General features: G+C 33.7%; 1 protein-coding gene across 2 annotated transcripts in view; it reads right to left on the bottom strand.

The window, feature by feature from the left end:
- Positions 1-27,586, bottom strand: part of GALNT13 (polypeptide N-acetylgalactosaminyltransferase 13) — a 544,197-nt gene that overhangs the window by 386,091 nt on the left and 130,520 nt on the right. Inside the window, exon 2 of one of the 2 annotated variants that reach the window (XM_035008010.1) lies at positions 22,213-22,218. The exons of the other annotated variant lie outside the window; for it this stretch is intronic. Within the exon in view, the coding sequence (XP_034863901.1) occupies positions 22,213-22,218 (6 nt within the window). The remainder of the gene's footprint in view (positions 1-22,212; positions 22,219-27,586) is intronic. 2 annotated transcript variants of the gene reach the window in all.

Below are 27,586 nucleotides of genomic sequence, written 5' to 3' on the forward strand. Positions count from 1 at the left end.
TTGCAGAGCAAAGCCAGTGGTCCCGTTAGGCCAGTGAACTTAGGGTGCAAGTCAGTTTGAGTTAAGACAAAAAGCTTCATTGGCTGTAGAGTTGCTTCCCCCCACTGCACCCAGGCAGAGAATATAATTTGTAGCTCCACTTATTGTTGAATACAGCCTTCATTCATTCTTTTTTTTTCTTTTTTTTAATTAAAGTTCAATTAGCCAACATATAGTATATCACTGGTTTTTGATGTAGTGTTCTGTGATTCATTAGTTGCATATAACACACAGTGCTCATCACAACAGGTGCCCTCCTTAATGCCCATCACCCAGTTACCCCATCCCCTCACCCACCTCTCTTCTGCAACCCTCAGTTCTCTTTTTTTTTTTTTTTTAAGATTTTATTTATTTGACAGAGAGAGAGACAGCGAGAGAGGGAACACAAGCAGGGGGAGTGGGAGAGGGAGAAGCAGGCTCTCCACTGAGCAGGGAGCCCGATAGGGGGCTCGATCCCAGGACCCCGGGACCACGACCCGAGCCAAAGGCAGACACTTAACGACTGAGCCACCCAGGCGCCCCCAACCCTCAGTTCTAACCAGGGACCTTAACCAGAGCACACAGGAAGCTGTGAAGCCCATTCATCAGCCCTATGTACTGAGAAACCTGAACAGAGAGCATATCCTGTGGCTTCCCTCATCTGCAGAGCAAACTGGTGGCCTCACCTGACCAAGGAATTCAGTGTACACTCAGCCTGATTCACGCTCCAAAACAATAAGCTATACAGGCCCTGGGCTTTGGCCTGCTGACCTGCAAGTGCAGGGATGCTAATCCATAGCTGAATATAGTACCCAAGTAGTCCCAAGCATCTAGTGAGACTGACCACAGAATACAGGCGACTGTAGTGACCATCCTACAGCCTCACTTGTATAGGGAACCAGGCCATCTACAAATTCAGTGCAATCCCTATCAAGAGTCCAATAGCAGTTTTTATAAAAGTAGAAAAAAACCCACTCCTAAAATGTATGTGGAACCACAAAAGGCCTCAAATAGCCAAAAGAATTCTGAGAAAGAAATAACAAAGTAAGAGGTATTATACTTCCTGATTTCAAGCTACACTATAAAGCTATCATCATCAAAATGGTATGGTACTGGGATAAAAACAAATAGGCCAATATAACAGAATCAAGAGCCCAAGCAACTAATATATAACAAGAGTGTCAAGGATACTCAATGGAGAAAAGACAGTCTCTTCAATAAATGGTGCTAGGATAACTGGATATTCACATATAAAAAAATAAAACTGGGTCCATACTGTACACCATTCATAAAAATTAACTTCAAATGGATTAAAGACTGAACTGTAAAACCTGCAACCATAAAATTCCTCGAAGAAAACATAGGAATAGAGCTCCTTGGCATGGGTCTTGGTAATGATTTTTAGCACCTAAATGAATATAGCACCTAAAGCACAAAAAACAAAGTCATTATCAAACAAAATTTATATTCAGTTAAAAAGAAAACAAGTGTGGCTGCCATTTGCAACAACATGGATAAAACCAGAAGGCCTTATGCTAAGTGAAATAAGTCAAACAGAGAAAGACAAATATTATACGTTCTTACTTACATGTGAAATCTAAAAGACAAAATGAACAAAACAAAACCACATAGGAAAAGAGGTCAGACTAGTTGTCAGATGCAGAGGCAGAGGAGGGTAGCCAGACAGGGAAATGGAGGAAGGTGGTCAAAAGGCACAATCTTGCCTTTATAAGATAAATAAATAAATACAAGGGGTAAAATGTACAACTCTGTAACTATAGCTAATGCTACTATACAATAGATAGGAAAGTTATTAAGAGAGTAAATCCAAAGAGTTCTCATCACAAGGAGAACTTCTTTCTTTTCTTTTTATTGTATCTACATGAGAATATGGATGTTAGCTGAATCTATTGTGGTATTCATTTAACAAAATATGTAAATCAAAACATGATATATGTCAATTATTTTTCAATAAAATTGGAACAAAAGGAAGTAAATAAAATGTCATCTGCTGTCATAGGTCTAACATTACATTTGAGGAGAACAGAAAACAGATAGATGATAAAGTGATCTCTATCGAGAGATGACAGATTGATAGACAAACAAATAGATATAGATAGATAATAAAGAAGATTTACGAGTGTTGTGCACTTTAAAAATGATTATGATATTGCCTGGGAGACTGCTTTAGACTGGGTGGTTAAGGATCGTCTTTCTGAGGAGGTGACATTTAAGCTGGGACCAAGAAATAAGACTCAAGTGATAATATCATGAGAATCTGCTAGTTTGTCTACCCCATTGATCATAAGATCTTTCTTTGAAAGCAGGGATTAAAGTCTCAGTACTTAGAATCATGAGCAGCACATAATAGATACTCAGTACATATTTCTAAGGTGGCTGGGAAAAAAACAAAACTGTGATTAATGAGGCAAATGTCATCATTTCCAATTTATGTGCAAGGTAACAGATCCAGAGAAGTGAAATGATAATGGACATTCAAAGAACCCAAGTTCTACTTGAGTTCCTCCAATGCTCTTTCTACCCATCAAAATCTTGATCTTGTTCCTCCTTTAAAGAGCTATGATATACAGCCAATAAGTTTGCTGCATCAAGTCACAGAGTGGATATATTTAGAGTAGGTAAAGACACAGTTATCATATAGAAAGAATATCATGTATTATGATTTTTATAGATCAATTATAAAACATCCCAGTTTTAATTATTAGGGATGAAAATACAAAATAAATTTACCAAACACCTAGTTTATACAACGCCATGGGAAGAAACAAATGTTATTAATCACACTGTTTATTGCCAGGAGGTTTACAAACTAGTCAGAAAGACAAACATGAGAAAAACTCACTATAAAGCACACGATAAGGCATGAAATTTGATGGAAACACAGAGGAGGCAGCATCCAAATATTTTAAGGACTGTTCAAGGTACAGAACAGAAGAAAATACACAGGCCTTTTCCCTAGAGTCTTTTTATTATTATTATTATGTTATGTTAATCACTATACATTACATCATTAGTTTTTGATGTAGTGTTCCATGATTCATTGTTTGCATATAACACCCAGTGCTCCATGCAGAACGTGCCCTCCTTAATATCCATCACCAGGCTAACCCATCCCCCCACCTCCCTCCCCCTCCTAGAGTCTTATAGAAGCTTACAGTCTATGGGAAAAATTCATCAATATGCTATTTAACTTAATGAATTAGGTGTTTCTTGTTAAATTGGCAAAATGGTTTTATCTAATCCAAATTTTTCTCTTTTTCTCTTTGTTTCATAGAAATCAGGGGAAAAATTAGCAGTTGCTTTTTGGCTGGACTCAAATTATGGTGACTTTATAATATAAAGTCTTAGACACAGCCTTGGGATGAGGAAAAGATCATACCTTAGCCAACCTTTTGGTTGGTTTTAAAGATTATACAGAAACAAAAAGAAAAAAGCAGTAAAATCTATATTTGAATTAGATATGCATTATAAACCTCATCTCCAATATCATGATGATTTTGAAAGACATTAGCAGTTTCCTACATCAACAGTAACTAAATACAAATTATGTTTTATATCATAAGAGAAAAATTCTATAGTATCTGTATAAATTCTTATGTCTGTTTAAAAAAATATACTCTCAGTAAGATAAGCCAGGCTGAAGGAATTCTGAACTTCTCATTTGTCAACATGTTTTATGGTCATCTTAATGATTTATATAAATTAATTCATGGTGTACCTCTTCTCTTGTGTGTAAATTTAATACTGTGTTTACACTGGTTTTGATCAATTCTGTCATAGTATTTGCCCAGAAAGAAAACACAGCACATTTTCTAAGATTAAAAATACAATTAGAGGGCAATGAAAACTCTACATTTTCTATTAAAAGACTTCTCTTTAACATTTATATATAATATACATAATTTATATATTTTTATATATTTATAAATATGCAAATATAAATATATTATTTGTATATTTACAAATATACATATATATAAACATATTATTCAGAACAAGAGCTGAACACTAAAAAGTAGTAATGTACTTACTGCAAAAAACAAGCAAAATACCATAGTCTAAAAAATGTCCAGAAGGTTTCCCATTTAAACTATTGTGAGTAATTTCTACAACAAAATACATGCAGTCATGGAAGAAGCCACATTTTGTAAAACCCTTCAAAGGCCCTGAAATCTATAAAATAAAGATTTTTATCAAAGAACAAGATAACCACTGGATTTATAATACCAGCCCATCTGAAATGTGTAGTTTAGCTTTTAATTGTGTCCTACTCATAATAAACAGTCAGACCAAATGAATACAATCCCATGCCTTAGCTGCAGTCCCAAACTTCTTTTATGTTTGCTATTTTTTCTACTGATGAAATTTCACAGCAGCACTTGCTATGTACACAGATATTCTCTTTAAAATTGCCATATGGTCTTACACAGAGGATGCAAATGTCTTATGAATAACTACTTTTAGGTTTGAGACTGAAAGCAGAAAAAGAAAATATTGATACGTTGATTTAAAATAAAAGTATTTTACGTTTGTCAACTTTCTCCTATATCTTACTGATGAAATCATTTTCTCCCCCAGTTGAGTAATGCCTAGGACCTACCATAAGAGTAAAGGATTTCCAATTAACCATTTTGATGCATAAAAAGTCAGAAAGAATATACTTCCTGAGTAAGTGATATCATCAAAGTAATTTTATAATAAATTGTGAATAATGACCATTCCCTCTACATCAGGCATCATTCAAAGAAATTTAAAGGTATTACTGCATTAATTCTCATAACAGCTCCAAGAAGCAGATATTATTATTATTAGCTTACTTCACAGATGATAGTAAAACACAGAAGTTGACAATCTGCCCAAGATCGTGCAGCTAACTTGTGGGGGAGCAAAGATTTGAGCCAAGACAGTATGATTTCAGAGCCTAACCATTTATCCTTTAGTTTATAACCTCCCAATAAAAATATTTCTTAATTACAGTATATCTCATTCCATGCACCACAATGCCAATGCTCAAGAGACATTAGAAAAATACCTTAAAGTTGAAATTTTTTGGCTTAGGCTTTAAAGGACTCCAAAATGACCTCCTTGATCTGTCACGTTCATATTTTAGTTGTGCATATTCTGGATTTTCCCCCACCATCCAAAATACAAATGTGTGTGTGTGTGCGCACATGTATCTTTCTTGTGCATTAAATGCTGATTCAACTGAGACAAGAACCAGGTATCTACAATACCTACCAAGTGTCTGAAAAACACTTAACCGACATTTGAATGAATGGTTTTCTAATGAAAAAAACATGAATGGGTTAACAGTAAATATGTTATTCAGTAAAATGATCTCAAAAAACATACTTTATGCAAATGAAAGGCCAGAAGTAGGCTATGGATAACAGTGAATAATTACACCTGAAATCTGTACAGTGCTTAAGAATTACCTTCACACATACCATTTAATTTTCAAAATATCATAAGGACTATATTGCTATCTGCACTTTATACATAAGGAACTAAATTTCATAAGAAGCCCAGCTAATGCAATATATTTAGGAAGTGGCAGAATTACCACTGAAAGACATGTTTCCTGACTTTTAAGGTGGGTCATTTTCCATTCTATACACTCCACAAAAAGAACAAGTTACACCTTAATTCATACCCCTTCTTTTTTTATTTTTGTAAGATTTTATTTATTTATTTATTTATTTATTTATTTATTTATTTATTTATTTGACAGAAAGAGAGAGAGAGAGCACAAGCAAGGGGTAGTGGCAGAGGGAGAGGGAGAAGCAAGCTTCCTGCAGAGCAGGGAGCCCGGTGTGGGGCTCTATCCCAGGACACTGAGATCATGACCTGAGCCGAAGGCAGATGCTTAACCCACTTAGCCACCCAGGCGCCCCTATTCATAGCCCTTCTTGAAGATTGATGTGATACATCAAATCACCTTAAATTTCTCAAAAAAATAACTTTTATACATTTTTTAAATAATAAAATGGTTGCTTCTGTTTCTAAATACACAAGTATCAGGGTGCCTGGGTGGCTCAGTCGGTTAAGCGTCTGCCTTCGGTTTAGGTCATGATCTCAGGGTCCTGGGATCGTGCCCCGCATCGGGCTCCTTGCTCAGCGGGGAGCCTCTCCCTCTGCCTGCTTCTCCCTCTGTGCACGTGCTCTCTCTCTCTCTGTCAAATAAATAAAATATTTTAAAAAAATACACAAGTATCTTTGTTTATTAGGCACGTATATAAACCATATTTTCTAGAGCAGTGGTTTTCAAACTTCCCTGCACATTAAGATCATCCAGGGAGTCGGGGTTTGGTTTGTGTTTTTGGTTTTGTTTATTTCTTTAATCCTAATATTCAGTCTACCCACAATACATTTTAAATCAGAAGCCCTGAGGCTAGATCCAAGTCATCAGTACTTTTTAAAAAACACTCCACAAGTGTTTCCAATGTCCAGCCAAGTTTGCAGACCATCCTCAGACTTTTCCTAGAAGCTTACAGTATTTTCTTCAGCCCTTCATTGGAATAGAGGGCAGCTTCCCTTTGTCCATGGAGGTCAAAGTAACAACACATGATGGTGTGAAGGAAAGTGAAATAAGTTTTCGTTAAAAGAAGAAAGTGTGTGGAAAAAGTTGTGTGTATATATACACACAGACACACATTCACACCCATAGGCCACCCGTGGGCCACGAAGAACATTTTCTCGCCATTACTGTGCGCATTAAATGAACTAATGCCCAAGGCTAATTTACACTTTAGGAACTGAGTCTGAGATGTATAAACTGCTTTGTGGTAAAACAATGATTCTCTCAGAAGCTTTTGTTTGTCATCATTGTATAAATTTTGCATAAGTTAAATCGCATTTACTGTGATGGTATCTGCAATTCAGAATCTGTGGCTCCCATTCAAGACAATTAGAATATATCAGGTATATCAAGGGATCAATTTTGCTATTTCAGGTATACATAAATTTAAACAAAAGGGCTATAATATAAAATATTATCACTTTATGACTAAAGAAGGCCTCTAAGGAAGTCATGTTGTGATAGCAGGATTTCTTCAATTGCACACTAATAGCCGACAAATGGTATCCAAGGTGGCACAAAAATTCCATTTGTCTTAATGAATAATTCTCAGAATAGATAAATTTATATGTATATTGAGGAGAAATAACTAAACAGCTCTTATTATGGATAAGTTAAAAACACTAGAACAAAGAAATCATCAAAAAATTAGTAAATAATAGAAAGTCAGGTTTATAAATCTGTCAACAGTGAAGACTTACTAGGTATCTTCGATATTAGGCACGGAATAAGACTTCACCTCAAGGGGATTATTTGTTCTTCATTTTTCCCTCCCCAGATGTGAATAAGTGTTCAACCCATATCTGTAATATAGTAATGCTAAAATCCCCAAACATGTTTAAGGTATATATACTCTAGATTTTGCTAAAATGTATCTTAGAAAAATGGTTTTGTTATATTTAGTTACGCTGTGTTCTCATTACAGATTCATTTATTCAACAAATTATCCAACAAATATTATCAGATATGTATTATGTTCCAGTCATTGCTCTAGGCATTAATAAATAACACAGTGATCAAAGCATGTCTGCCTTCATGGATCTAACATACTGTTTAAACTTAAACATCAATTAATAGTTTAAACCACTCCAATTTGAGAGTTTTCTACTTTAAGGAAATTACTGTTTAATAATAGCATGCCAGACATCTGTTAATTTTCTTACTACTCCTAGGGTGCCTGGGTGGCTCAGTCAGTTAAGTGTTGGACTCTTGGTTTCTACTCAGGTCATGATGGCAGGAGTGAGATAGGGCCCCATCTCTGGGCTCCTGCTCAGAAGGGAGTCACCTGAGATTCTCTTTCTCTCTCTCCCTCTGCCCTTCCCCACTCCTGCTCTCTCTCTCTCTCTCCAAAATAAATAAATAAATATTTTTTAAAAAATGTTCTTACTACTCCTATTTGTAATTCAGTGATGGAGAAACAATTTGCAGTGACATTAACCAGTGTAGACAAAATATGACCTAGTTATAGGGCTAAAGTTCTAGATTATAATAAATCCTAGTGTCCATTTGACTTCCAACTGACCATCATATCAAGTGAAAAGAATTAATCTACAGGCTGTTGGCATTCATTTCTATGGCAAATAATGTTTTAGTGTAAAATACTTACTACTAAAATTACCACATACACACACACACACACACACACACACCACTGAATAGTGGGAATAGAGAAATGATGAACAGTAAGCAAACCAAGGGAAACTTCACCTACTGACACTAATTTTATTCTGAAAATTTATTTTTTGGCCATTTCTAAAATATCACATAAATGGAATCACAGCATGTAGTCTTTTTTGTTTGCCTTCTTTCACTTAGCAAAATATATTTGTAATTCATCTATGTTTTTGTGTATATCAATATTTATTCCCTTTCAGAGCTGAGTGTCCACTGTACGGTTCCATTACAGTCTGTTTATCCATTCACTGGTGGAAGGGCATCTTGATCATTTCCATTTTTTGGTGGTTACGAATAAAGCTGCTAAAAACAATTATGTACAAGATTTTGTATAAACATAAATTTTTATTTCCCCATGTATATACCTATTAATGCAACTGCTGGGTTATATAGCAATTGTATGTTGAACTTGAAAAGAAACTGACAAACTGTTTTCCAAAGTGACCAGACCATTTTACATTCTCACAAGCACTGTGAGAATTGTTCCATATTGACCAATTGTTCCATATCCTCTTTAGCATCCATTATTGTCAGTTTTTTTCCTTTTTTTGAACTATAATAAAAGGTGTGTAGTGATATTTCTTGTATTTTTAATTTGCATTTCCTTTATGATTAATGAGGTTGAGCATCTTTTCATGTGATTATTTATCATCCATATGTATTCTTTAGTGAAGAGCTTGTTCATCTTTTACTCATTTGTTTTAATTGCATAGGTTTTCTTATTATTAATTTGTAGGAATTCTTCACATATCCTGGACACAAATCCTTTGTTAACTAAATGATTTGGAAATATATTCTCCCAATTTGTGGCTTGTCTTTCCATTGTCTTAATAGAGTCTTCCACAGAGCAAAAATTTATTTTGATAAAGTTAAATATATTAATATTTTCTCTTACGGATCATGACTTTGGTATCATATCTAAGAATTCTTAGTCTTATCCAAGACACAAAGGTTTTCTCGTATGATTTCTTGGCATTGTACAGTTTTATGTTTTACATTTAGGCCTATAATTATCTTGAGCAAATTTTTGTATAAGGTATCATATATGGATCAAAGTTTGTTTTGTTTTTTTTACATGTAGTTGTCCAAAAGTTTCCAGCACCATTTATTGAAAAGATTATCTTTCTCCACTGCATTTCCTTCACACTGCTTGAAAAATTGGCATGATTAGTGTAGGTCTAGTTAGGGACTCTATCTTCCCCCGCCCCCAAGACCTATTCAGATAACATTGTTTTCTATGTAGAAAACACTGAACAATCTATAAAACAACTCCTAGAATTACAAAGTGAATTTATAAAGGTTGCAGGCTACAAGGTCAATGTAAAAAAAAAAAATCAATTGTATATTCACCTACTTTGTTACTAATCTTAGGGGAAAAGCATTTAGTCTTTCATTAATAAATACAATGCTGGTTATTTTAATAGATGTCTTTTTCACACTAAGGAATTATCTATTTATAATATTTTGAAAGATTTATCATGAATGGATGTTAAGCTTCATCAGATGCTTTTTCTGCATCTATTGAGACGACATATAGATTATGTCCTTTACTCTATTAATACGGTGTATTACATTGCTTGATTTTCAAATGTTAAACAAACTTGGGATAATCTAGATAAACCCACTTGTTAATGATATAATTTCCTTTTAATATATTGTTGGACTTTTTTTTCCCTAAAATTTTGTTGAAGACTTCAGTATCTATTACTACCTATTGGTTGGTAGTTTTCTTTTGTTTTTGTTTTTGTTTTGTTTTTCGTTTATTTGTTCAATGATGTTTACATTTGGTTTTGGTATTCGATAAATCCTGCTTCATAAAATGAATTAAGAGGTTCCTTCCATTTTCTGGAAAACTGGGTAGAATTTGTATTATTTCTTCCTTAAATGTTTAATAGAATTTACAAGTTAATCCATCTGAGCCTGGAACTTTTCCTTGTTAAATGGTTTTTAACTACAGATACTACTATACATGTAATCTATGTTTTCATGAGTTAAATCTGGTATTTTATGTCTTTTAAGGAATTGGTTTATCTTATCTAAATTTTTGAATATATGGTATACAATAGTATATAATAACCTTTAAAATCTTTTTTAACATTGTGAGGTATCTAGTGATACGCCCTTTCATTTCCAATTTTGACAGTTTCTTCCATCTATCTCTTTTTTGATTCCTTCTTGGTTAGTCTGGGTAGAGGTTTGTCAAATTCAATGCTGCTTTTTTTTTTTCCCCCAAACACCAGCTTTTAGCTTAATTAATTTCTCTATTATTTATTATTATTCTCTATTATTGTTCTAAATTTCATTATTGGTGCTCTTATCTTTATTATTTTCTTCCTTCTGCTTCTCATAGATTTAATATGCTCTTCTGTTTAGAGTACCTTAAGGTAGAAAATTCGATTACTGATTTATGTCTTTCCTTCTTTTCTAATATAAACCTCTAGTGCTATGACTTTTCCACTAAGAGTTGTATTAGTTCTATTCCACAAATGTTATCATTTCATATTTTCAATATTAAAAATATTTTAAATTCCTTTTGAAACTTCTTCTTTGGATTATTAGTGTTCTTAATTGCCAAATATTTGAGAATTTTTCAGATATATTTTTCTGTTTCAACTATTTATGTTCAGAGAACATGCTTTCTATGATTTTTATTCTTTTGAATTTATTAAGGTTTATTTTATGTCCTAGAATATGGTCTATCATGGTGAATGTTCCATGTGCACTTCAAAAAAATGTGCATTCTATTCTACTATTGTTGTTTGGACTGTTATATAAATGTCAATTTCGTCAAAATTGGTTAAGATGCTCAGGTCCTTATAACCTTATTATCCTTCCAGTTGTTTTATTAATTATTGAAAGAGGAATATTGCAGTCTTCAATTATAATTGTGGGTTTATCTATTTATCCTTTCAATTCTGTTCATTTTGTCTTATATTTTGAATCATGTTATTAAGGACATGCATATTTTGGATCATTACCTCTTCTTGGAAAACTGACTTCTTTATCATTATTTAATGTCCCTTTTTAATCCTGTTAATATGCCATATTTGAAGTCTACTAATTTTCTCTAGATGATCAGTTATCCTTCAGTCATTAAAAATAAGAGAAAAGTGAATTTAATTTCTACCTTCACTCATTTCATTTTCAGTGCCCTTTATTTCTTTCTCTATATCCAAGTTTTATCTGGTATCATATTCCATATCATAATAGAACTCCTTTAAACACTTTTTATGGGGTAGTCTGATGACAATGAATTCTCTTCATTTTCGTTTGTCAAAGAAAACCTTTCTTTCTCGTTTATTACGGTAAATTTCAGTGGGTATCAAATTTCAGTTGACAATTGTTTTCTTTAGGCATTTTAAAGATGTCATCCTATGTCTTCTGGCTTGCATAGTTTCTGATGAGAAGTCTGCTATATGTAATGTCTTTTCCTCTGGATGCTTTCAAGATTTTCTTTTTGTCTTTGGTTTTTATTAGTTTGAATATGATTTGCCTTGTATGTGTGTTTGTGTGTATTAATTGGTTCTCTGAACGTCTTCAATCTGTACTTTGATCTTTTCCTCACTGATTTTTTCTCATTAAATTTTCAATGTTTTTTGATTAATTTTTGAAAATTCTTTACCATTATTTCCTCAAATATTTCTTTAGTCTGTTCTTTTGTCTTCATCTGGAATTATAATTACACATATGTAAAACTGCTTCTTCTGTGATTACAAATACACTATTTGATATTGTATTGATCTTTTTTTTTTTAAGATTTTATTTATTTATTTGTCAGAGAGAGAACGTGAACAAGCAGGGCAAGCGGCAGGCAGAGGGAGAAGCAGGCTCCCAGCAGAGCAGGGAGCCCAATGTGGGACTCGATCCCTGGTCCCTGGATCATGAGCTGAGCCGAAGGCAGACACCTAACCAACTGAGCCACTCAGGCGTCCTTGTACCATAACTCTTGATGTGTTCTGATTTTTCCACATTTTTAGACTTTTTCTCTTTGTTTTTCAGTCTGAGTAATTTTATTTCTGTGGACCTACATTCAAGTATAAAAATTCTTTCCTTAGCTGTAACAAGCATACTGATGAGCCCATCAAAGGCTTTCTTCATTTTCCTTACCGTGTTTTTCATTGCTAACATTTCTGTTTGATTCTTATGGTCTCTAGCTCTGCTAAAATTACCTATGTAATATGCATATTTTTCACTTTTTACATTAGACTTTTTAAAATAACAATAGTTATTTTAAATTTTCTGTCTGGTAGTTCAATTATCCGGGTTATATCTTTGGTTCTGTTGATTTTTTTTTTTTTAAATCTGGCAGTATGTCCACTTTATTGTGCCATTTTCTGTAGCTCATAGATTTTGTTTGAAGCTAAGCATCTTTTGTAGGATATTAGAGACTGAATAAATAGTTTTTATGTATTTAAATGAGAGTGACTATCCTTTTTTTAAATTTATTTTATTTTATTTATTTATTTTTTAATTTATTTGACAGAGAGAGACATAGTAAGAGAAGAAACACAAGCAGGGGGAGTGGGAGAGGGAGAGTAGACTCTCCGCTGAGCAGGGAGCCCGATAGGGGGCTCGATCCCAGGACCCTGGGGTCATGACCTGAGCCGAAGGCAGACGCTTAACGACTGAGCCACCCAGGCACCCCTAGAGTGACTATCCTTTCACTAGTGCTGGGTTTGAATCAATCTATCCAGCAGTTGAACTAGGTTTGGGATTTGCTAATACCAAGGTTGCTGTCTATACCACAGGCTTCAAATTCCTCTAGAATTATCCTGTGTTTAGGATAGGGACTAGTTGGATAGAGTTTTCCCTCAAGCCTCTCCACCCTCAACTTTAGGTCTTCCCTTTGTTCTGTGCCTCAAAGAAAGTCTCTCTGCCCACTCTTTCACTAACCCAGCAGTATTCGACTGTCATTGTTATTTGAAGGGTGTTAGCCTGATTGGTGCAGGTTAAGTATGGTGAGTGTTCTGTAGCTCTGATTAACCTTCAGTCTTAACTAACTCTGTGTCCCTGTGTCTAGAGATGCGGCCTTCTCAGCACTCCAGACTCTTCCTCCAGCTGTTGTTCTAGGACTAGGAGGTTTTCTTGCCTTTTCTCTAGAGAAAGACGGTATTTTTCCGCTACCTTCCTCCAGCTTCAGTGGGGGACCCTAAAAGTCATGCTTTATTATCCTTCCTCCAGCAGTTTAAGGTTTTTCTTCTATGAAGAAGAAGGAGAGGATCTAGATGGTGTTTTCTGCCTTTACTAAAGTGGTTGCTGTATCCTAAAATAATCCTGTATTAGGAGGAGATGCTTTCTGAGGACCTAACCAATTTGTGTGTGTATATGTGTGTATATGCATCCATTGAGGTCCAGGAAGAAAAACCTGCATGTAAATGCAAATTTCCCTTATATCTGCAGTCCCTGGGGATACTATATTCTTTTTCTAGCCCACTTTGCCTTATAAATTAGATAACCAGTTTAGTTAAATTCCCTTTTAAATTTATTTTTATTGAAGAATATCTGACATATAACATTGTATAAATTTAAAGTATAAACATTGATTTGATACATTTATATATTATAATGATTACCATTGCAACAATAATTACCACTTCTATCACATCACTAATTACCATTTCTTTTAGTGGTTGGAATAATTAAGATCTAATCTGTCAGCAAGTCTGATGATTATTATATAATTGTTTATATTAACTGTACTGTGCATTAATCCTTAGGATTTATTTACAACTCATTGCAAATCAGTACATTTAAATAACATCTCTCCTATTCCGCCCCCCCCCCCCCGCCCCATCCCCTGGTAACTACCATTTTGCTGTTTTTCTGAGTTTGGCTTTTCTAAATTCCACATATAAGGGATATCATACATTACCACTGACTGGTGGCATTTTCCCCAGGCAAACAAGTGCTCATGTCCTGTCTTAAATTTCTGGTTAGTTGCCTGCCCTATGACCTCAGCTCTGATGAGTTCAAGAAAAATTGTGGATTTTCAGATTGTCCAGATTTTTCTTGTTATTGTTTTATTTTTGTTGTTGTTGTGATTGTTTTAAAGGTGAGAATGATGCTCTTTCCAGCTTTCTAAAGGCCAAGCAGAAAGTAGAAGTCTCCTGTTAGTTATTAACCTATATGTTGTATCATATTCCTTTATGAAGGCATGATTATGTCCCACAAAATGTAGCAGAATTGAAAGCTCAGACTGAAGCATAAGCAAATTCTAATAAAGATTGTCAGGTTAAATAATAAATAAATTTTATGTATTCTAGCAAAGCCTCAATTACCCTAAAGAATTGGCTAAAATAATCACAGAAAAGTTATCTATTATTTATTTTAACACATGGACTATTTTAAGAGGTTAGGAGATTGGAAATGGGCAATTATGTTACCTTTTTAAAAAATATATATTTATAGAAGGAGGTAAATGAAAAAATAATCCTCAAATGATAGGGATACTTATCTAAAACTTCATGCTTGGGAATATACTGATGCAAATCATAAAACAAAAAAATCAATATGTGAGCTCTAATAAAATTACATGCTATTGAGTAAAAAAAAAAAAAAATCATCATGCCCTTGTGAAGAACAAATTTATCAGACTAATCAAATTTATTTCCCTAGCAAAATAGCACAGGCAAAATAATAAACTATAATATACTGTGTCCTTATAAAACTTCTGATTTTGCCCTCAATGAAATAATTTTAAAAATCCATAATTATTATTTAGAACAATGTCAATATTTCCTTAAATTCATGTCACTGTCAGTATCATAAATGCCCTTGCATGCAAGAAGGTTCAGCGTTACCTAAAAGTTTACTATCCTTCTTTGCTCTAGAGATGGAGCTGCTATCATGTGAAGACCAAGGTTCATTTCTGATGACAAAACCCCCAATTTTATATTTTTCTTAGGAAAAGTTTACCAAAGAAGGATATTATGTAATATCTTTTTCATTCACAAATATTTTTTAAAAGATTGTATTTATTTATTTAGAGAAGGGGAGAGAGAGTGAGTGGGGGGATGGGCAAAGAGAGAGGGGGAAAGAGAATCTCAAGCAGACTTTGTGCTGAGCACAGAACCCAACACAGGGCTCGAGCCCATGACCCTGAGATCATGGCCTGAACCCACATCAGGAGTTAGATGCTCAACCAACTAAGCCACCGGGTGCCCCCACAAATATTTTGACATATAATATGTAATAACATGTCAAAAACTACATTTTACAACAAGTATTCTGTTTCATTGCATGTTGTTCTTAATTTAAAATAACATTAAATTTAAGTTTATGGAAATGCCTTTGCCATGAAACTGTTCTGTGTAAATATCTGGAGATATATTCCCAGTCTCTATTTATTCTCCCATAATATTTCTAGATATTATACAGAATTTATTTTGTTCATCTTTTCCTAATATTTTTTCCTTAACAATGGTAATGTTGAGTTTTCTAAACATTAGGTCTCAATATCTTTCCTTCTGAAAAAAAGCAGCTCTTTAAAAAATTTTTATTTCTCCCAGGAAAGGTTATGCTTGAACAGTTCTAAGCTCATGTCTTCTGCATTATAAATGTCACATATCATTCAAATGACTCCAAATAGAGAACCAGCATGGTTTGACATCTAAAGGAGGACTCACTTGTGACAATTTTTCTCCAATTAGATATGTTCTGTCTATTCAACACTCTGTCCCTGATAATCCCAGGCAACTTCTAATCAGGGATCATTTTTTTTTAAGATAAAACATTAAAAATTGTAATCAGCTTACAATAGAGAAATAGGTACCAAGCACAGCTTCTATATAGTTGACAGTCTAACGCTATGCCATTATCGTTGCTCGTTACAAGAAATGTGACAGAGAATTGTGGTAAAATAGGACAAATGAAGTAGCCAAAGACAAACTAGGAACAAGGAAGAAGTGGGGAGTGGGTGAATGTCACCACTACTATATACTGCCAAGAGCTAAAGATTTGTTTAGATAGGTAAAATAGTTTCTGACTCATTTTCTTTGACTTCTACATATTGTTTGGTACTGTTGAATTTTCAGCTCTATATTAAACTCTTTACTTTTTTAAATCAGAGACATCCTGCCTTCTTCTTGTCCTCTAACTGACCTTTCCTTTTCAGTCTCCCTTGCTATCTCCTCTTCTGAATGCAACATAAATGTTAGAGTTCTTCACTCTTTTCCTTTCTTACTCTAGATGCCCACCTGGGCTTACTCATTTATTCTCATAATGAGGCATACTCAACTCTATCTCCAGCTCCAAGATGTCACTTAAGTTCCAGATTTACATCTAGTTTCTGTGGACTGAATTGTATCCTACCAAAATTTATATGCTGAAGCCCTAGCCCCCAAGGTGATTAGAATCTGGAGATAGGGTCTTTGGGAGCTAATTAAGATTAAATGAGGTCATAAAATTTGGACCTTAATCCGATGGGACTCTGTCCTTATAAGAAGAGGAGAGAGAGAGAGATCACTTGTTCTCACTCTACCACGTGAGGACACAGAGACAAGGCTGTTATCTGCAAGCCAGGAGAAGAGCTCTCAGCAGAACTGGTCATGTTGGCACTCTAGTTTTGGACTTCCAGCCCCCAGAACTGTGAGAAAATAAATTTCTATTGTTTAAGCCACCCAGTTAATAGTATTTTTTAAATGGCTATCTGAGCTAATACCCTAGATGACTACTAGTCTTCTCTACCAGGATATTCAACAGGTATTCAAGCCAAACATGTCTAAAATAAAACTCATTACCTTTCCACTAAACCTGCCCCTCCTCTTGTATTCTATATCTAATGGCAGAAGCCAGAAGTTTGAGAACAATTTGAGATTCTCCTTACCCTTACACTTTCTGAATGTCAACCAGTCATCAAATACCATATATTATCTTTTCAATATCACCATAACTTAATCTCTCTCCACTACTAGTGTGGTAATATTAGATCTCATTTCCTACGTGGACTATTTCAGTAGATTTCTCACTTCAAGTAGTTTCTGCACTTCTAGTTTTACACTCAAGCAATCCATCTTCTGCTGTAAAACAATCAACTGAAAATGCAAATCTACCAAGCCCCCACCCCACCTTAAAACTTTCAGTTTTATCCATTGCTTATATAATGGCAACAAGCTTCCCTCTACCATGATCTGGGTCCTGCTTACCCTTCTAATTTATCTCTTATTGCTTCATATGTACTCTCCTCTCCAGTCATTTATTCATATGTCAAGACTCAGTTCAAGACCCAGGTTCTCCCTAAGAAGCATTTTTTTGTTTTGGTTTTGTTTTTTGTTTGTTTGTTTGTTTGTTTTACACCCAGCATGTATCCCAACGTGGGCTTTAACTCAGGACCCTGAATCAAGACCTAGGCTGAGATCAAGAGCTGGAAGCTCAACTGATTGAGCCACCCAGCTGCCCCAAGAAGCATTTTCAACCCCTTTCCTCAAAGAATTGACTGACCTGAATTTGAAGAACGTATTGGTTTACAAATCTCTTTCACATTAAGGCTCTAATCTCCTCAAAGTAAGCAAATACATCTTATTGCATCAACACGTGTTTGCTACATAGGAGACACTTAATAAAGATTTGTTGAATGAAAGAAGGAATAAAAAGAATCAGAGCTACAATAAGCCTACAATTAATATTGTGTAAGGTAAAAACAGAATGATTATAAATAGGAAAATGGTTAAATGATATTGTAGTAAATAAAAAATATCTCCAAAAATCATTTTGTTAAATAAAAATAATAGAATATAAAACCATATAGACTGCTGATCATGGTTCATTAAGAGTGTGTGTGTGTGTGTGCGTGTGTGCGTGTGTGTGTGTGTTTGTGGGCATGCACGCTGGCATACCCAGAAGATTATCAGAAAATATATCAAAACATTAACAGAAACTACTTCCAGATGGTGGGATTAGAGGTAAATTTTATTTTATTTTTGTTAAACATGTGTGCATTTTTTAAAATATGACAAACAAAATTATTATTCCTATAGCAAAACAATATGTTAAATGAAATTAAAATGTTTAAAAATCTAAACAATCCATTTGATTTCAAAGCATGAGAATGGTAAAGCTTTGATTTAATTTATGTTTTAGTCAAAGTTCTTAAGGTGTAAAAATGAAGCAAAATAAATGAAAAAAACAATATGAGTGGACCCCAAGGAAGCCAAGAAAGAACAGGGAGGTGTAATCATGATTCTGGGAACTAAAATCAGGGAATAAAAAGATGGCTGTGACTTGGATCTCTATTTCCCAGAAGACATCTAATCTCTTGATCCTGCTCTTCACACATCTGTTTCCTACAATCTCCCCTTCTCCTCCTCTCCCCTCTGGTTTGGCTTTCTCTGATTTCTATACACATAGGCCAATGTGTAGAGAACCCTTTCATCCTGAGTTTATATCATCTTAGTTTGAGTGACCACAGAGATGAATTTGTATGAAACCCAATTCCAAACATCTGAGAGAATCTGATTGGCCTAGCTTGCATAAGGTATGGCCAATCAGCTGTGTCCAGGCTGCTGAGGAGAGTCTGACAGAATTACATTTTAGAACACAGTTCCTTCTCACATGGTTGTGAGTGACAGTTTATAGGAGAGAATAAATCCCAAACAATAAATAACAATGTAATAACAGCAAAATAAGTAAAAATGTAAAATTTTTTTCACTCATATATTTACTAGGTTTATGAATTTATAGCTGAGAATATACCATCTGATATTTCAAAAAGGAAAATTCTTAGGTTGTTTTTGCCCTTGAATATCCAAATATAAAAATAGATAGGAATAACAGATATTGCTAACAAAAATAATTATATGTCTGCATACATTGTTTACTCTTCTGTTTGACTACATGGGTATCTGATTCTCTAAAAATGATTCAAATTTCATTAAAACAAATTAGAGAGCTATAGCAAAGGTCACCAGACATGACATCAGAGGACCTGAGGCTGATTCCAGTTTTTCCACTTAGTATATATATATATATGACAATCTAGATCACTTAATTTCTCTGATTATCAGTTTCCTCAAATCACTTAATTTCTCTGATTATTAGTTTCCTCAAATCACTTAATTTCTTTGATTATCAGTTTCCTCAGTTGCAAAATGAAGAGAATGAAATCTGACATGCTTACTCCCTTGTACTGCAATGAAGATTAAAGTGGATTAAAGGTACACTAATAAAAAACCAGCAATATACAGTGACAAATGTCAACAAAGAACTTTATTTTCATGTGTACTGAAAATATAAATAAGAGTTTAAAGACAATAGTATTATAACTAAGGCTCATTTCAGCACTTCAGAAGTTAGCTATATAATATAATGCCAAATATCCTCCATATCAAGAACCAAAATAAAGTCCACAATGTGCATGTCAAGTTGCAGTGGTAAGATATAAATAGAACACATTTCAAATATAATAAAAATAGTTATTTATTTAGAGAAGAAAAGTTAACTCTGTATTTCAGAGAAGGGCTGAGGTTTTGCTCATGTTTGACAGAGAAATCTGAATATTTTTGTCCATCAACTAGGGCAAATTAATTTTTGTGTGTTCAGGCAATAAAAAAACTGGACGTTACAGACTTCCCAAGTTACTTGGAAACTATGTAGATTTCTGAATGTTACTATTATAAATAATACCTTAGTGATTTATAAATAACAAAATTTTAAATAAGGACTAAAGTAGTGTACCTGTTGAGTAATTTCCAAAGACAGAGTTCTTTAGTTTATATTGTAATGTCATAGCAATCGTTTATTTAATAAGAGAATGGCTTTTGATAGTTTTTTATTTTTATTTATTTATTTTTTATTTTTTTTTTAAAGATTTTATTTATTTATTTGACAGAGAAAGACACAGCGAGAGAGGGAACACAAACGGGGAGTGGGAGAGGGAGAAGTAGGCTCCCCGCAGAGCAGGGAGCCCGATGCGGGACTCAAACCCGGGACTCCAGGATCATGACCTGAGCCGAAGGCAGTCGCTTAACCAACTGAGCCACCCAGGCGCCCGCTTTTGATAGTTTTTTAAAAACCAATGAATATAGTATGGCTCCAAAGCTAGTACTTTCATACTCCCCATTCCTACACATATGGATAAGTGAAAAGTATATGTGGATATAATTTCACTTTATAGTTAATATACACTTAATAGCAATTATAACATTTAATAACTTACAATTTAAAATACACTACATCAAAAACTAATGATGTAATGTATGGTGATTAACGTAACATAATAAAATTTAAAAATTCAAAAAAATAATAAAAAATAAAATACACTCACAAATTTCATATTTGTCAGAATAAGCAGAATCAACAATTTCCATTTTGTAGATGAAAAAAGAAGGTCCCTAGATTCCTAGTCCAGTGTTCTTCTTGGGGTATCAAGCTACCTACGGATATACTGTTCTTTGTTCTGCCCAAGATCATGGATTCCTCAATAATCTTTGTATCTATATGATAATCCTGCCGGGAAGAGTAAGCTCCTTTCTGCTCACATATGTTACACCTTCTCCAAGTCTCTGTTTGTACTCTCTTTCCTACCCACACTCTCAGAAAATTCTTATTAATTCCATATACTTCCTTCTTAAGTTCCCACATCTTAAGAAAAACTTCCCCTTGACTAACAGCACTTTCCTTTCAATAATGAGCATCTACATCACACCTTTTAGCATCCAAATGTTGATTGCTTATCATTTAGAAGTAAAAAGTATTATTCTTACTCAGTTTTCTGGTTGTTTCATATAAGCCATTCGAATTATCTGGCTGGCTTGATTTGTCGATTTAAGGGTCTGACCCAAAGAAAATCTGCCCAATCTCTTTCAAGGAGGCTAATCGTCAAAACTAAAGTTTCAAAAATTGAATCTGTAAAACTTGCCTCCATACTTATAAATGACTGATCCAATACTCTAATTTTATACTCAACAAACACACTGAACTTCCCTTTTGTTCACTTTGTCCCAACTTCCAATTCTGAAAAGTAAGATCAACCTCTCATAGTAAACAGAGAGGGAGCCATCTAAAATCATTTAGAATGTATTAAACTAACTCACAGTTATAATATTAAATATTCCCACACCCTTATCAATCAAGGGCACATGTTTCTAAAATGGTCCATGTCATTTGGTCAGGTGTTTGCCCAGAGTGGAACACATATAATTATGCATCATTAATATATATATATTAAGCCAAAGAATAATCTAATTTGCTACCATCATCTATGCTGGTAAATTGCCTAGAACAAGCAGATACTGATTAGTTTCATTTTGGCTGGCACCTCTGTTGGCCACGGCACCTAAACCTTCAGATTTTCACATCAGCGTTCAATTGCTTACAGGTAATTGTTTTTTGTTACATAAAATGTTAGGGGACTACAGAGATTTAAAAATTTAAAGAAATAATATAGGATTTCTTTTTCAGGTAGGAGAGTACAAAATCAGGGCACTAATAGGCTAAATATTGGAGGAAAAAATTGATTACAACTAGGAACATTCAAAATATCTGAAAATAAAATCCTCCCATAGATACTGTCTTTTTTAAATTTAAGCTTTTGTTCATTTCCTCCAAGCCTTAGAGTACCCAATGTAAGAGAAGGCAGTGTAATCGGTAATACATATTTCCAAGGGAAAAAAGGAAAAATAGTGTTTAAAATCCAGAAAAATAGAAGAAAAGTTGCTCATGGTGAGCTGTGTTTTCTCCCAAAGAAATGCGGGAAAACCGCAAGAGAGATGGCTAAGGAAAAGAAGACGTGGTGATTCACCAGCCACAATGTACCAGACACCTCTTATTGACATAAATGATATAGAATCGTATTTATCGATCAGAAACATCTACTTCTGCAAAAGAATTTTCTTGAAAATTCATCAATGAAGCCCTGCCTTTGTCTTATTTAGTATCAGGAAGTAACTAGTTTTATTTTATTTTTTCTCATACTCTCCACTCATGACCTAAAACTAAAACTGCTTAAATCTGCTAAACTAGATTTATTCTCGTGGCAAAAATTTATATTTTAAGTTACTGTAGCAAATATTAAAGAACTGAAGTACTTCAAACTCTGATTTTGGAAAAGCAGTAACTATCAGTTTCCTTTATTCCTTGTGCTGACATGTATAAGGCCTTGTTTCCTCTGTTAAGTGGATATTTATCTATAAAGATTGGATACATATTTATCTGTAGATAGCACATGTTCTGTTTTGTTTTTATTTTCTATTTCATATATATGTCAATAAAAGGAAATTATATGTTTTTCTATTGGTATATTTAGAGTCAGATAGATATAGAGAACTGTCAGAAAGATAAAAAGTTGCAGTAAAAGCAACTAGAAAATTGACCCCAAATAGGAAGAAATCATTATAAGGTCAGATAGGAAAAGAATGTGATATTAAGTTGTGAGATAATGGATACCCCAAATGCCCTTAAAGGAAAGCTGAATGATCTGATTTGATTCCCTGTCTTAAGAGAGAGAAAGATTTTGGATGACCCTACCAACTATAATGAGATTCTAGTAAAGCGTAATGAAGTAAGTTATAAACTGAGGTTGGACATCCAGAGACCAAAATTTGAAGAACATGGGTGTAATTGGGAAGCACCAAGGAAGTAGTGGATATCAGGAAGGAGTGGGTACATGAGCAGTCTATTTTTTCACTGAATATAGAAAGGATTCCCCACTAGCAGTAAGTTTAGATGAGGCTATAGTTGGTAATGGACTTCCTCAAGACTGCACATGGAAATAATTTTTGACCCTGGTGCATTGTACTATTAGATCAAAGTTGATATCAGGGTGCAAGAAAGTGAAGAGTAAGCATTCTTTCCACACACAAAAAAAATCAAAAGTATATAAGTGCATAAAGAAAATATTAAAGTTCCCTTCTCTTACTCCCATCCACCAACTCCTAATCCTACTGTAGTTACTAAACATTAAATATTAAGAATTTGGTGAATATTCTTGCAGCGCTTTTCCTAGTTACATAAAATCCTTTTCAATGAAACAAAGAACATGTCATACAGAGTCAATTCTAAAACACTCGATTCAGAATATGATACTAACACAATTTGGGAATATAATGTTTAGAAATGAAAGGAACTATTCAAGTTTCCCAACCAAAACCTTTCATTAGTACTACTGAGGATTCTCACAGTTTCCATGGGTCAGTAGCCCAAGCACAGCTTGGCTATGCCATCTGTTCAGGGTCTCATGAGGCTGAAATCAAGGTGTTGGCCAGGCCATGTTCCTTTCTGTAGTAAGCTCACATGATTGTTCACAAACTCCAGTTCCCTGTAGTTACAGGAATGAGGTCTCTGTTTCTTTGCTGGCTGTCAGCCAGGGGCTACTCTCAACTTCTAGAGACCACAGGGCCCTCTCATACAATAGTTGCCTAGTACTGCAAGGCCAGTAAGAGAATCTCTCTTATTAGAAAGAGCCCAGTCACTCTTTTAAGAAATTACCTAATTAGTCAGCTTACCTATGATAACCTCCTTTGTGATTAACTCAAAATAATCTGCAAAATCCCTTCACCTTTGTCACAGAGTTGAATCTAATCACAGCATGATATCCTATCATATTCTGAGGTCCTCCAACACTCAAGAGGAAGGGATGATACATGGATATGGGTGATTGAGGGCCATCTCAGAATTCTGCTGACCCCAGTATTGGGGCATCGGCTTAGAATTCTATCAGATCCCTATATCCAATATGTAGCCCTTTAGTGCTATCAAATGAAAGCCTGGGTATTTACCACAGCTCCTCCTTGGTACACACCATCACCCTAGAAAACTATCAGAAGCTCTGCTTGGCTTCTTAACCAGTTAACTCTCACTTGCAAATTGGTGGTTACCAGAAAAATAAATCTGTGCAGAATGTTGGATTCCAATCTCCGCTTCCCTTCTTTCCAGGATCCTTGACCCTTTATGTGCTCCCTACCTTGGTAACTATTTGACTTTCAAACACATGTTCGCTGTGGGGTATTTTAAATTTATTTTCATTTTATTTTTAAAAATAGCATCCAGGTTTTCTGGTTGTTCTTATGAGGAATGCTAATCCGCAACAAGCAGGTCTACCATTACTGGAAACCAAAATTGAATCTCTGGTAGTTTATGAGATTTTATTCACAAACAGAAAATTTATAAGATACAGCACAACAGTAATAAGCTAGCAACTGGTTTAGTTTGAAAGAAAGTTAACTTTTTTTTTAATCATTAAAATCTGTGAAGAATTAATTAGAAAATAAATTTTAAAAGTCAGCTTTTAATGTTAATCATTCTACTTAAATGTAATTTTTATTGACAATACATCACCAATGACTTTAAGCAAAAATTTTAATATATGCATCAGAAATTATATTTTTGAAAATGTCCTCTTTAAAATAACCTGTAATTTGTATGTTATTATTTTTCTAATAAGTGATCATTAATGGAAGCAGTTTCCATTTTGAGGCTTAAACTCTTTCAATGAGCTTTGGGAATTAAGAATCTCACAGAATTATTCTAACGTAAAAATTTTATGGAACAAAATAGATGTTCAGCATAATTGCCACCAAATTTGCACCCTTACAGTCTGTTAATTAGTAACATTCAAACATGTGGAAGTTTTTCAGGTGCCTAATTAATAAATGTCCTTATTCTCCTCAAAGTTTTAAACATTCGGCTAATATCTCTAATTAACATTATCCACCTCAGTGCTACTCATAATATGGTCCTTGTACAGGCAGCATTAGCAACACCTGAGAGCTTATCCAAAATGAAAATTCTAAAGCACCCTACTCCTAGACCTACCAAATCAGAATCTCGGGGTGATAGCCAGGAGTCTCTCCAGGTGATTCTTATGCACACTCAAGTTTGGCAAGCATTATCTAGCTCATCTTGATAGCAATAGGAATTTTAACAACAAGACAAATAGATCAAAATACATATATGAAATTTTACCCTTTTATTTACACCCATCCTTGAATTAGTCGATAAACTGTCTCATCGACAAGGAAGGGGACAATAAACCTACCCCATATTTGGATAGGCCTCTGGGATGAAGGGCAAAGGGTCAGAGCCTGAATGTACATTTGAATGTTATTTCTCATTTCCACATGATGGTTTGGGGCCATAAATTCCATCATAGCGCAGACAACTGAACAATAAATCAAAGATACTAGCACTTCAGCCTTGCAGATTATGCAGTGAGGAATTTAAAAAGGGGATTTTAAAAAAACAACACAAGTTTCCAACATACCAAAAATCACTCAGAATAACAGCATAACCCTGAAAATAAAATTTACAACCAATAAAAAACATGATATAAGTAATCAAACTTCCAAAACTATAATATTGGAGTATCCTGCTTATAATTCCTCTAAAATGTAAGATAATTACTGCTTGTATATCAATATCAATATGACTGATCCATTTAACCAACCAACAATTTTAAATTACTTCCAATAAAACCATGATATAAACTTAAAGTTTAATTATTAAATATGGTTGAAAAAGACAAAATTCAAAAACTCATAGTGTTCACGAAACTTAAAGGCAGAAAAACCTAAGGTCAAAAAGTGAAACATGCACAGAATGTGATCCACTTCCCTCACATTGATAGAATTCTAAAGCTACATATTATGGAAATTCTGTATTAAAAACTACTAAATTTGTCATCCCATTCTTTCTAACTTTAATATATTCTTTAGTGATTAAATATTTTCCTAACATTACAAGCAATAAAATAATAGCAAAATGCTGATATTACAGATCAAACAGCCACCTGGTATTTTGCTTATTAGAATTGTGTAAACATTTCTTCTCTTTACAATCAAGAATACATATTTGAAAGATATCTATGCTAAAAGTATTCTCCTCACCAGTGAAAAGGTTTTAATACCTGTTCTGCCAACCTTAGTCCCATGGATGATTAGAGCTAACTGAGAGACTGCAGGTCACTGACGGCAATGAAACCATCAGAGGTTAAGTACTGATCTACGGACCCAGAGATATTAGCTGCAAATAAAAACACTGAGTGGTTGGTCAGTCTACAATAAACAGTAAGAAAGGCTGACCCCAAATTATTTTAAGTTCCATGTTCTATCAAGAACTAAACTCTATCTTTCAATGTATCATATTTACTCCATTTTATGAAGTCAGGTCCACAATAAGTAGTTTAGTATTTCAGGGAAATTGAATCCTTTATTTGGATACTCCATAGTAAACTAGTAACCCTTAGGAATAATCCTATGGAAAAAAATCAAAAGTACAAAACAAGACTTTGTATTCAACACAACTTAAAAATATCAAAATATCAGTAATGAAATAACTGAAAATATTTCTAAGTTGCCTCTAAGCTCCTTGAGGGCAACAGCAATGCCTTATTATTATTAATTTACATATAACCCTTCATGGGTTCCAAATGAATATGCAGTTGATGTTTATTTGTGTATCTGACTCTGCATTAAGTTTAGAAGAGTAAACACAAAATATGTTTTAATCAAAATGAGTTGAAAATTGTTTAAACTTTTTTTACCACATAAGCAAATCAAGAGATTTACAGATTTTAAACATTATCAATATGTGAGTTTTAAAATTATTAAATATATAAATGAACTTGAAAATGGAAAATTTCCAATATAGATATGCAAATGTTTATAACTAATCTATTTTAAAAGTTGATAAACAACTTTTGTATATGCAAATAACTCAAATGTGTCTATACTAAACAAAGGGGTATCCATGACAATACTTTTTATCAGATTTAGAAATATATGAGCTCATTCTACTAAACATTTCAACTTTCTTAGATGATCTTAGATAATTTATAGTGCAACAAATGTTTTGTTGAAAATACGAGTTAAATAATAAAAAGTTTTCCTTATTCTAAGTAATTAAAGTATGATCATGGATGCACAGTGGGCTTACATATATTTTTTGAAAAACAAGAAAATAAAAAGCATTGCCACAAAAATGCTTGCATTTTTGTAGCATATCTTCTAATATGTTAGTAGAATTTGATCATATTAATACTGGCTTCTATAGTGAATTTGAATTTGGAAGAAATCATTTGTTAATTTTACTATTAAAAGAATACTTTTAATTTTACTATTAGTATATTAAATAATACTAATATTTAATCTGCTTTATTTAGTGAATTTATAGCCATTTTTTAAATTTTATGCCATCTATTCAGTGTAAACTGGATTTTTAATTTACAGCGAACATCTATTGTTGCTAAATATAGCAACTTAAAATATCTAATAATTGTACACTTTGGTGTTTGAATTATCTACATTTTTTGTTGTATGTTTATAAATTGACTTTCATACTTGCTAAGAATTTTAAATATATTAATCA

Source organism: Mirounga leonina, unplaced genomic scaffold, assembly GCF_011800145.1.
Source record: "Mirounga leonina isolate KUSES-001 unplaced genomic scaffold, KU_Mleo_1.0 Mir_151, whole genome shotgun sequence".
NCBI lineage: Eukaryota > Metazoa > Chordata > Mammalia > Carnivora > Phocidae > Mirounga > Mirounga leonina.